At 39.7% G+C, this 13,336-nt stretch overlaps 1 protein-coding gene across 1 annotated transcript in view; it reads right to left on the bottom strand.

Annotated features, from left to right (window-relative positions):
- The window catches only part of LOC126481735 (uncharacterized), a 118,907-nt gene extending 108,638 nt beyond the window's left edge, over nucleotides 1–10,269 (bottom strand). Inside the window, exon 1 of the mRNA XM_050105689.1 lies at nucleotides 10,204–10,269. Coding sequence (XP_049961646.1) covers nucleotides 10,204–10,269 — 66 coding nt within the window. The remainder of the gene's footprint in view (nucleotides 1–10,203) is intronic.
- Nucleotides 10,270–13,336: the final 3,067 nt, after the last annotated feature.

Below are 13,336 nucleotides of genomic sequence, written 5' to 3'. Positions count from 1 at the left end.
AAGAGTTTGGGAGTAATAACAGATGAAAATCTAAATTGGACAGAGCACGTAACTGCAGTGTGCAAAAAAGCATCAGCATCCCTTCATGTCCTACAAAAATATAAAAAACTCTTCCCTTTCGATCTGAAAAAGAAATTAGTACAAACGCTTATACTCCCAATCATTGACTACAGCGATATTATCCTACAAGGCCTCTCTCAGGAAAATTCCCGACGTCTAGAACTGGTCACGAATGCCTGCGTCCGATATATCTGTGACGTTCGACTTTTTGATCACATTTCACCAGCATATGCAAAATTGTCGTGGCTGCGTGCAGACAAACGCAGAGTTTTCCATACACTCTGTCTCATCTACTGCCTTATAAATGTACACTGTCCCTCATATCTCTCCTCGTCCCTAACACTCATGTCGGAACAACATGACAGAAACACACGTTCCCATCATAATAAAATCCTCTCCGTTCCACTGCATCGCTCAGTCACCTTCTCCAAGTCCTTTACAGTAGCGGGAACCCGACTCTGGAATAACCTCCCTCGTTATGTTAGAGAACTTAAAAACATGACCGGCTTAAAAAAACAGTTAATGACGAATCTACTTAAGCAACAGTAATGCCTTCCTCTGTACATGAGTGCACTTCACCTCATTAGTTCCCTCTTTCCCCCTCCTTAAACCTCCCTTACCCAAAACTCGCTATACTAGTAAACATCAACTTTACACACCAAGATATGTACATCTGCACAAACCTTCATTACTATTTCCAATATTTCTCATGTCTGCCATTATTATTTGATTTTTTTTACTGTTATTATTATTGCTTTCACCATAATCTGTATGTATAGCACCTTACGTAAAAATACTGCCAGCATTTACTTTATTAGGTCTTAGTCATGTATATCATTATTATTTGATTTTTTTGTTTTACTGTTATTATTATTGCTTTTATCATAATCTGTATTTATAGCAACTGTTGTAAAAATACTTCCGCATTTACTTTATTAGGTCTTAGTCACTACTCTTTATTCATATTGTCACTAGAGTAAGCTAATTTTCTCATTTAAACTATGTTCATGATGTAACTCTGATGTGTGAAATGCTGCATGTGTGGAACACTGGTCCGATGTAAGAGAGGGCCTGATGGCCCTAATCTGATCAGGTTAAATAAATAAATAAATAAATAAAATAAATAAAAATATTGTGTGTTGCTCCCGCATTAGTTCCATTTATCTCATTATTGCTGTTTATTTTTGTTGGTCTATGTTATTCTTCACGCTTTGAACTTTCAGTTTCACGATTTTCTAAACGTTCGCAAAGGCAGGCAAAGATTTAAGAAAATAGCTGCAGACTGATTTAAAAATACACTGGAAGTGGAGTATTTCTCAGTCTATAGAACTGAACTTTACACACTATACCTCCACACATTAAAAGCGATCACAATTATTTTTACACCTGCCGAATAAGCCTTTTGATAATAAGTTAAGACACTCGGACTTAAATTCACTAGGACAGGATTCCTGTCCATGTTTGTGATTTTGGATAGTCACGGGTGTAAGAGAGAGTTCTTAGGAACACCACTATTGTTATTAAAATCAACCAAATTTCACAAATACCTGGTCTGTTTACCCAGAGTAGCAAATATAAACAATTTAGTGGAAGGCTGGTGGTGCTGGTGGCGTAATTTGCAGTGGCCTTTAACGTGGCGGCGATGCAGTCATGACAGTATTACTGGCGTCGCCCTATTGCTGATCTTCTTGGCGAGGGAATTATATTTTTATAGGGCCAAAAAACTATGGCATGATAATAGTATCACGAAATGCAGCATCCGAAGCCCATACATTTTGTTCTTAAACTCCTCTGGCCTCAAAACTCCAAGAATTTGAGCCACAACGGTCCGCTGCTACTAGCGAGATGTTAACCACAGCACTGCTCAGCCCAGACTCCTTACCCGTCAGAAAGCACGAGTTGTCATTTGCACGCCAACCACACTTTTTTCACTCCGCCAGGTTACTTCCGTAGCTGCGGGGCTTCCCTACAACTCTTACATTCAACCCTACGTGCCCTAACTATTGACCAAGTCTGTTACAGCACAGCAGTTATTTAAATCCACAAGCACAGTTTAAGCAACATCGTTCAAAACGTTCACATAACTGATACATAGTCAAAGAATTTCCATTACAGATACAACATTCTGCATAAGAAACACTACCAATTGACACAGAAATATCGATACAGATACAAAATAGGTCGATTATAGGTGTTACAAGTACTGTATTTGAAAGTTAATCTGTTGCATTATTACTCCACTACACAGCAATAATCAGAGAGTGAAATAAAGCTAATAAGTATTATCAAACACTAGTTAAAAGTTGAAAACATTCTGAAATAGAAGCTGCTGGTAACTGACACAAATTTTCGTTTTCGAGACAGGGAAGATTGTTGAGACAGTAAAGCAACACAGTTTATTTGTAAATATCACACGTTCCATGGTAAAAAGACTGTCCACAGGCTGTGTAAGGAGTTTTAAAAGTATGCAAAATTTTACTCACCGTAAATTGCTGCAACTGAAGAATTAACAGGAGTTCGAAATAGCTTTAATATATTTTACAGCACTCATATATTAACTCTCGTAATATTTACAAACTCTGCACCAAACGCAATATCTTCACAACAAAAACTGTACAAAACAGCGTGAACTCCTTATGGCGGTCTCTAGTATCTGATCCTTCATGAGGTTCTAGAATCGGTCACTAGATTGCAACATGGAACAGGAGACGTTATGTATTGTTAGGTACATTGTCTTCCCTACTAATTTTGGTGAAATTTAGTCAAAATCTTTCTCTCAATAATTGGGTACCAAGGAAGTAATTCATATTTACTCCTTCATTCTACAATTTCATTCACAACTTCTAAGCGGCCCACTGCGCCGTATCCATCTCTGGAGCCAGCTTATTCCTTGGTCAGATTGAAATCCAGCGTCTATTCTACATGGTTAGTGATAACTTTGGTATCTTTCATATTACGAAAAGGAGGCTGGTACGACTACATATTCTCTATTGTTTGCTTCTTTATTGTGGATCAGAAAATCTACGGCAAAGGTTCTGATTTTGGGGAATCGTTTCCCTCCGCAGACCTATGCAAACAGTTCTGCGAGTCCTTTTTGTATAACTTGCCTGCAACTTTAGTCATTTATATTGAACGCCATCACCAATAGGCGCCTTTCTAAATAGCTCAGAGGCTGTATACAGTGTCTGCTTTACCTCTGGGAAGTCATTATTTGCATTTTTAATGACTTCTGTGTATATGTAGTCTCGTAACTTGCCCAAACATTTAATATGGAGTGGTTACAAAATTTTCTCTATTTTGTTGGTTACTGTGCCATCTACTACCTTAACTGGGGAAATGCTACGTCTGTCCAACATTTGCTTCTGTCTGTTTTATTCAGATCCTTATTGTTTCCAGTTGTTTGTATTATCAAATTTTCGTTTTTTCTCTTCTCATGCTCTTGAAGTCATACGTTTATTCAGTTCGATATATGATATCGTATCAGCACGATAGTTTGCATGAAACTCTCGCCTTTCCTTTAGCTGCTGCCTCATTTCAATCGAGATATTTTATTCTTGTACTTTCTACGTACCACTTACCGTAAGTTAAGTAACATTCATAGTCTCAGATGCTGCTTCATTTACTATCATGAACCTCAGTTTCTCCCTATTCTTACATAAATTCTCATAATGCACATTTATGCCTTCCTGAATGGTGAAACTGTTTCTTTACAGTTTTGCATGTACTTTCGTTTTCCACTTTATGGGTATAACGTCACTTACTATTCGACAGTGGATTAGGATCGTCACACGTCTTAAAATTTCTTTATTGTCGGATAAAATACAGTCAGATTCTTTCTTAGTTCCATTTCCTTCTAGGGAAAGCAGTTTACAATTTCTTTTTTCTGCTATAATGTGTAGAGAGCAAATGCCTCTTTTTGCTCTGAAAATTCTTCTCTGATGAAGAGAGCTAAAGAACTCCAGAAGGCTTCTGAAGGTTTGCATAATAATAAGAAAGATATTTCGAAACTAGATTTTAAAATGAATTGTAAACTCTAGTCATAACTTATTGGTTGTGAACTGCAAATTAAAAGTGAATAAACTGCAGTAAGGTACAAAATTAATAATACAAAATTAATAACATTGAAGCAGAATAAACTGAATGAATCAGGGGTTGTGGGAATTTCAAAGATGACATTAGGCAACGAGTCTCTGAAACAGGGGGAAGAAGTACAACAGAAAACGAATGGGTAGCTTTGATCGATGAAGCAGTGAAGATAAAAGAGGATAAAATAGGCGAAATGACAAGTTCCAGTAGAAATACTTGCATAACACAGCAGACATTGCATGTAAATGATGAAAGGAGAAAATATATAGATGTGGGAAGGGAAGGATACAGAGGGATACACCAACTTAAACAAAATGAGATTAACAAGAATTGCAAAGTGGCTAAGGAGAACTAGTTGGTCGTGAAATGCAAGGATGTAGGAAAATGAATGTGTATGGGTACGTTAGAGGCTGCCTATTGGGCAGTTAAAAAAGCCTCTGGAGAAAGGAGACGCTTTTGTATGCATGTCAAGAGGCCGAATACTAAGCCAGTACTAAGCAAAGAAGTGAAGGCTGACAGGTCAAAACACTATGTAGATTATCTATGTCTGAAGGTAAAACAAGAAAGAGAAAATCCTCCCATATGGTGGGCGAGATACATGAGACAGGCGCAGTACATCTACATCTACAGATACATGGTTACTCTGCAATTCACACCCAAGTGCCTGGCTGAGGATTCATCGAACCACTTTCATACTATTTCTTTATCATTACACTCTCGAATGGCGCGTGGGAAAAACGAACACCTAAATCTTTCCGTTCGAGCTTTGATTTCTCTTATTTTATTATGATAATCATTTCTCCCTACATAGGTGGGTGTCAACAAAATATTTACTCATTCGGAAGAGAAAGTGGGTAATTGAAATTTCGCAAATAGATCTCGCCACAAAGAAAACCGCCTTTTTTTCAGTGACTGCCACATCAACTCGCGTATCATATCAATGACACTCTCACCCCTATTGCGCGATAACACGAAACGAGCTGCCCTTCTTTGCACTTTTTCGATGTCCTCCTTCAATCCTACCTGGTAAGGATCCCCTACTGCGCAGCAATATTCCAGCAGAGGACGGACAAGTGTAATGTAGGCTGTCTCTTTAGTGGGTTTGTCTCATCTTCTAAGTGTTCTGCCAATAAAGCACAGTCTTCGTTTCGCCTTCCCCACAATGTTATCTATGTGGTCTTTCCAATTTAAGTTGCTCATAATTGTAATTCCTAGGTATTTAGTCGAATTGACAGCCCTTAGATTTCTGCGATTTATCTTATACCCAAAATTTATCGGATTTCTTTTAGTACCCATGTGGATGACCTCGCACTTTTCTTTGTTCAGTGCTAATTGCCACTTTTCGCACCACACAGAAATTCTCTCAAGATCATTTTGTAATTGGAATTGATCGTCAAATGATTTTACTAGACTGTAAATTACAGCGTCATCTGCAAACAATCTAAGGGGGCTGCTCAGATTATCACCTAGATCATTTACATAAATCAGGAACAGCAGAGGGTCTATGACACTACCTTACGGAACGCCAGATATCACTTGTTTCTACTGGATGATTTACCGTCTATCACTACGAACTGTGAGCTCTCTGAGAGGAAATCACGAATACAGTCACACAACTGAGACGATACTCGACATGCACGCAATTTGATGAATAGTCGCTTGTGAGGAACGGTATCAAAAGCCTTCTGGAAATCTAGGAATATGGAATCGATCTGAGATCCCTTGTCAACAGCACTGAATACTTAATGCGAATAAAGAGTTAGCTATGTTGCACAAGAGCGATATTTTCTGAATTCGTGCGGTTATGTAGGTCAATAAGTTATATTCTTCAAGGTGACTCATAACGTCTGAGTACAGTATATGCTCCAAAATCCTACTGCAAACTGAGGTCAATGATATGGGTCTGTAATTCAATGGGTTGCTCCTATTTCCTTCCTTGAATATTGGTGTGACCTGTGCTACTTTCCAGTCTTTTGCAGCAGACCTTTCGCCAAGTGGTTGTATATGATTGCTAAGAAAAGCACTATTGTGTCTGCATACTCTGAAAGGAACCTGATTGGTATGCCATCCTTCAAGAAGAATGTAATAATTACAATTCCAAAGAAATTAGGTGCTAATAGGTATGAGTATTACCGGTTGCAAAATAAGCACACAAATTATGTACAGAAAAGTGGAAGAAGTGCTACAGGCTGACCTCGGGGAATATCTGTTTTGTTTACAGAAAAAATGTAGAACACGAGAGCCAAATATGATCCTACAACTTATCTCAGAAAATAGGGTAAGGAAACACAAACTTACTTTTTTATATATAGTTAAGAGAAAGCTTTTGACAATGTTGACTGAAATCCACTCTTCGATCTATGAAGCTAGAAGGGATAAACTACAGAAAGAGAAATCTTATCTAATAGTTGTTCAGAAGTGAGAGTGCAGTTATAAGAGATGAAAAGGAAGCTGTGTTTGAGAAGAGATTGAACCAACGTTGTAGCTTCTTCAGCGTATCGTTCAATTTGTTCATTGAGCAAGCAATAATGGGATCGGAGGGGAAACGGAATTAAATTTCGTGAAGAAACCTTCGCAATAATTCTGTCGGATGGTGAGATGTGCAAATTCAGGGATGCTGATAGTATCGATGACAGTTTGCCTATTGCTCATTCACTAGAGACTATTTCAGATCAGGATCATTAGCTAACATGTGACACATCAGTGTTTGGGCCCTGGGATAAAAGTGAATCGATTTGTTTTGACATGGTATGCATCTATGCGTGAGGACTGCTCAGGAAGATATGGTCACTGAGGGAAACAAAACTGTTGTCCTACAGGTCGTAATGTGAAATTTTAGATCCCATTAGTCGGATATCCGGGGTAAAGAATTTAACAAAGGAAATGGATAGGTCTGAAGATAGATACAGTGGAAATAAGTAAAGTGCAATGGCAGGGAGGACATGACTTCTGAACACTTCAGTACAGGGTTATCGACACTAAATCAAGTAGAGATAATGCTGGAGTAGACCTGATAATGAATAAGAGAAAAGGAACGCTGTTAAATTATTATGGACAGTATAGTGAACGCATTATAGCAGCCGTTGTGGCCGCAGTGCCAAAACCCACAGCAGCAGTACACGTTTCTGTGCTTACTAGATGGTGAGATGTGCAAATTCAGGGATGCTGATAGTATCGATGACAGTTTGCCTATTGCTCATTCACTAGAGAGTATTTCAGATCAGGATCATTAGCTAACATGTGAGACAACAGTGTTTGGGCCCTGGGATAAAAGTGAATCGATTTGTTTTGACATGGTATGCATCTATGCGTGAGGACTGCTCAGGAAGGTATGGTCACTGAGGGAAACAAAACTGTTGTCCTACAGGTCGTAATGTGAAATTTTAGTTCCCATTACTCGGATATCCGGGGTAAAGAATTTAACAAAGGAAATGGATAGGTCTGAAGATAGATACAGTGGAAATAAGTAAAGTGCAATGGCAGGAAGGACATGACTTCTGAACACTTCCGTACAGGGTTATCGACACTAAATCAAGTAGAGATAATGCTGGAGTAGACCTGATAATGAATAAGAGAAAAGGAACGCTGTTAAATTATTATGGACAGTATAGTGAACGCATTATAGCAGCCGTTGTGGCCGCAGTGCCAAAACCCACAACAGCAGTACACGTTTATGTGCTTACTAGGCCGCGCGGAGTGGCCGCGCGGTTAGAGGCGCCATGTCACGGATTGCGCGGCCCCTCCTGCCGCAGGTTCGAGTCCTCCCTCGGACATGGGTCTGTGTGTTGTTCTTAGCATAAGTTAGTTTAGGTTAGTTTAAGTAGTGTGTAAATCTAGGGACCGATAAAGTCAGCAGTTTGGTCTCTTAGGAATTCACACACAGAAACACACATGTGCTTACTACCTCCGCAAGTGATGAAGAGATTGAAAGAACATACAATGAGATGAAATTAACTATTGAAATAATTCAGTTGTGTTGTCGGTCTGGCATTCGGTAATAAGAAAAGGACGCGAAGGAAAGTAGTTAGGGAATTATGGACTGGGGTATAGGGATGAATATGCTAACCAACTGCTGGAATTTTGCACCGAGCAAAATTTACCCATCGCTAACGTTTGATTTAAAAATCGTGTATACGTCGATGAGACCTGGAGACACTGGAACGTTTCAGCTCAATTATACAGTGGTATGAAGGAGATTTAGGAACCATATTTTTGAATTGCAAAACATTTTCGGAAGTAAATGTGGGATCTGACTATAAAGTATTGGTAATAAACTACAAATTAAAGCGAATAAATAGCAGGAAGGTGTGTAATTAAGGACAAAGGATCCGAATAATTGAAAGAACCAGAGGTTGTTGACACTTTCAAACGGGGCTTAGGCAACAATTGACTGAAACAGGTGTAAGGAACGCAACAGAAGACGAATGGGTTGCCAACAGAAATGATGTAGTGAAGGCAGCAGACGTTCAAATAGGGAAGAAGATAGGGCCATCTAGAAATCCTTGAATAATACACAAAATCTGTATGAAGATCTCAGCTGTAGTAAATGGTAAGTGATAATTTGATAGATTTGAGAAACTGTAGAGCGAAGATTCAACAAAATACGATAGATAATATATTTCACGTACACACAATGTGAGTTTTTATTCTTGTCATAGTTTTCATATAAACACGTCAAAGGAAGTTCTGCATCACCTCGGGTCCGAGAGTTCCGGAACTTGTACATAAAATAGGAATAGAATTAACATAATCATTATTTCCGCCATTTTTATTGCAGGTCCATTCCCTATAAATTTTGCAGACACTTTCCACCTATAGCACTGAACGTACTTGCAAAAGCATATAAATGTGTACGACACATAGTTCGTGAAATATGACGTTTCCGAAGTGGAAGTTCTATTCTTTCAAGAATGAAAGGAGGGAGTTCACTGCTGCCGAATCTAACTGTCGGAAAGAGAAAATACAAGAATGCAGCAAGAGGAAGGTAGAGAAAAGACGCCTAAAAAGGAGATTGATAGTAAGTGCAACTGGCAAAGCATTAATGGCTCGAAGAGAAATGCAGAACTCTAGAAGCAGGTGTGTCTAATGGAAAGACAGATGCAGCGTATAAGAAAATTATGCAGAAACTTACAGAAAAGACGGGCATTTGTAAGGCTATTAAAAGCTCAGGTGGCAAGTCCGTACCGAACAAGAAAGGAAAGGTTGAAAAGTGGAAGGAATACAATACATAGTCCGCAAAACTTGCAGAAGGAGACCGAAGCGCGAACAAGGTAAGCAGGTTCAATTGGTTGTAGGTTGCATTAGCTATGGAGAAATGAAGACGCTTCCACAGATATATCAGCTTGGTTGGCTGCATCAAAGCAGTCTTCAGACCGAAAAGCGCCACAGCATCGAACAATATTACTGGCGTCACATTTGTTGTGTACCTGACGCGTTAAACATCTAGTTTGCAGAGGTGCGCGGCTAAAATTGTTACGGAAAATGCCATCATGTTTCAAACCAAAATTAAAATGAAAATAGCTGCGAACTGCCACAGCCAGAACTCCCTCCTCTCCCCCCTCCCCCCTCCGAAGTCACTGAGGCAAGCATCTAAAGCGGCAATCGACAAACAGTCTGGAAAACCAAAGCATGCTGCACCTCGTTCTTCACAGGGAGGGCAAATATTAACAGATTCTCCGACGATCACTAACGCGAGAATTCTTTGCCGAGCAAGAAATGCTCATTCCAGCAGCAATAACTCCGGAGCGACGGGTGCGGATCTTTCGAGGCGCAACTGAAGATTATTTCCATCTTTGAAGGCGAAAGACCTCTCCGGAGCGGGCAAACTTTGAGGAGAGAAATATGCGATCCAATTTGGCATAAGAAGCGGCGAGCCGGCTTCCAGTATTTATTATGCATTCCAGCAAAGACGGGAGTAGCGGACGGGCAGAGGAATGCCGGACCGCTTTGGGAGAGGCGCAGGTGCTGTCGGGCCAACTGGTAATTGTGGCTTATTAATTAAACTCCCGCCGGGAACTAATTCAGTTACAAGTAATTCCACCCCGAACGGTAGCTTACAGACTGGAGAGCGTTGTCCAGCGCGCAGTCTTCACCTGCAGACAGCCCAAGGCTCCGTGACTCCATCCCTACTCTATACTGGCTTCCCTTATATACTCGTGTACGAAGTGGAAACACTGGCTTTCCTCGAAACCCATTTGGCGTAGCACACACGTTAATGAAACATCATCAAAGTATTCAGTGTTAGATCCATGCCGGTTATTGAAACCATGTCCTCGAGCTTTCGATATTTCAAGGATGTACTCTCTCTCTCTCTCTCTCTCTCTCTCTCTCTCTCTCTCTCTCTGTGTGTGTGTGTGTGTGTGTGTGTGTGTGTGTGTGTGCGCTTGTGTGTTCCAACGTATGTGTGGATGAATTTCCAGCAAACACTGTAAACACATGACGTACTACCTAGACTAGTATTTCATTGGGGTAATGCATCCCTGACACCATTTGGGTTGAGGTGACAGTGTGGAGGATGTGACACTCAGAAATAATCGAAATTTAGCCGTATTGATGTCGAAAGCCCAGTTCTTATGGTTAGGGGATTTATTTGATGACAGTCCCGTTGACATTTAGCCGCTAGCAGGACTAGTTTAGGTAGGAATAACAAAGAATATTCTTTAACACTAGTAGCAATTCGCACCAAACTTGGTGCACAGAAGGCTTACGCACTGGAAGAAGTTTCTAGCGCCGGCCGGGGTGGCCGAGCGGTTCTAGGCGCTTCAGTCTGGAACCGCGCGACCGCTACGGTTGCAGGTTCGAATCCTGCCTCGGGCATGGATGTGAGTGATGTCCTTAGGTTAGTTAGGTTTAACTAGTTCTAAGTTCTAGGGGACTGATGACCTCAGATGTTAAGTCTCATAGTGCTCAGAGACGTTTGAACCATTTTGAAGTTTCTAGCAGCCACGACATCCCTAATACTCTTAGGAATGGTGCAGGTGAAGGGGAATGAAGGGGGAAGCGTGCAAGACATTACTGTGAAACTCATGGAGGCTTTGCGCACATGCAGCTTATTATCTACAAAACATACAATGTAGAAGATGTCCTTTAGCAGTCCTATCTGTAGGGAAAGGAATGCATGCTGAGGATTTTATGTACTATAGCAACTTCAAGGAAGTGTAAAACTATTGTATGAAATCAAGAATACGTTAAATTGAGTGTACTTTACCATTTGTATGCTACGTTTATACTATTGAACACATTTAAATAAACCTGATTTCTTTCTAGATTATAATCTGATTTCATTTCTTTCCTGTCAGATATACGACTCGGGTTAATAAGTAAACAGCCGACAATGGGTAGTCATTTACTTGCCTAACTATAATAAATTATAGTACTTGCCTTGTGTAAGTTTTCCTAGCTAATAGTTTACTCATGTTGAGTTCGTAGGGGCGATCAGTAATAATTACTTAGGAGAAGAAGAACTTCTTACCCTAGATAGCTATAAAACGTTTGTTGTAGACAACCAGTTTCGTTAAACAAAGTCACCATCTTCATAAAGGTTATTTTGAACATCTTGTGGCATCTACACATAAAATCATTCCACTTATTTTCCGGGTATATAAAATATGAAATGTTGGCACGACAAAATAACAATTACGATGCTCATCACGGTTCTGTTCCCATGACATAACACGTCATGCCTCTAGCTTATAGCGATCTCGGCCTAGAAGTTCTTCTTCTCCTACGTAAACCTTCCTAGCTGTTAATCTGCAATAATTGATACCTGCAAGATCGTTCACGTAGTTTGTTTCTTCATCGTTCTTAAAATAACACTCGACGCTTCCTTGAGGTGCCAGAGCGTCACCAAAATTCGGACTACAATAATTTAGTATATATGCGTCCAGTCAATCACTCATCTCCCACATTTTAAGCTACAAAAAATATTTTGAATGACACTATACTGAAGGAGATCGTTCACATCCAAAATGACTGTTTGAGATTCCATAAATGCGCCTAGTGTCAATTTTTTTCTTATTTATTGTTACCAAGAAACGCCGTCCCATACTCTTATTGACTTTTTTTTAATGGAACATTCAGAAACTATAGTTGTACATCAGTATCTGCCTTTTTCTTTATCTTCATCATTATTAGATACGAGATGTATCTGAAAAATTATTGAACAGACTGGTAGTCAAACAGTACATTGTGCTAAAAGTATTGCGCCTAGACAATCTGAGATGCACTACCAAATAACAAACATGGTTACGTGAAGTAGATTTCTCTGTTGCGGGACTTTGAGTTTAGTGAGTGTGAGGATACAATTTGTAGAGCAACGGCCATATTCAAACGCTTACTGGGACGGAAGGGAAATTCTTGATGTACCGCAGTCCTGTCGACCGTCAACAAATCTGACAATAGACGACATTAAAAATGTGTGACACATGGCGCCACATTGTCTATCATTTTTGTCACTGATTTAAGCTTATTTCTGGATTCGTTGTGGACCGTCCACCATTAACGTTATCATCAACGAAAACATTGTTAAGCAGAAGACCTGTTCCGAATTTGCACTCCACAAGTTGACTGACGAGGAGAAAGCAACACGGATACAGTTTGCTCGAAATTCCGTGCGATCGACTTGTCCATATTGAAAATGATAAGCACAAGGCTTGTGACCTAGCGCAGTCGGCTGGAGCAACAGAAGCGTAGGGAGGTATAACAGTCGTAACGTAGCACTTCATGCATCAAATTTTGATAGCTATCTAAAGATTCTTCTTATTTCTTCTCTAGTGTACTTGTCTCATAACAGGTGTAAACAGGAGGCTCTGCGTCGTGCTCTGTTCTCAGCATCTTTCTTAATCTGTTTTTACATTCATGATTCTGATTCTCTTTCTACTTCTTCCTCTCATTCCTTCCACGTTTACCTCTATAATCTCTTATTGCAGACAATTCTTACGCCGTACGTTTCCCAGCCAATATTTTTTTCTCTCTTCGACATCACTTCCAATAATCTTCTCTCTTCACCTGTTTTCTTGATTACTTCTTCATTCTTAAGTCAGTCATTTCATTTGATCTAAAGCATTATACTGCATACCCACATTTCAAACTTTTTCTTTCTTGTTGCTTTTTAACTGTCAATCATTGACTGCTATGAAAGGCTACACTACAGACATAACATTCAGCAAATCTTTTCCTCAGCTCCTTTGGA

This window comes from Schistocerca serialis, chromosome 5 (assembly GCF_023864345.2).
Source record: "Schistocerca serialis cubense isolate TAMUIC-IGC-003099 chromosome 5, iqSchSeri2.2, whole genome shotgun sequence".
Lineage (NCBI taxonomy): Eukaryota > Metazoa > Arthropoda > Insecta > Orthoptera > Acrididae > Schistocerca > Schistocerca serialis.
The sequence above is the reverse complement of the archived record's forward strand: the minus strand, read 5'-3'. Positions and strand labels throughout refer to the sequence as shown.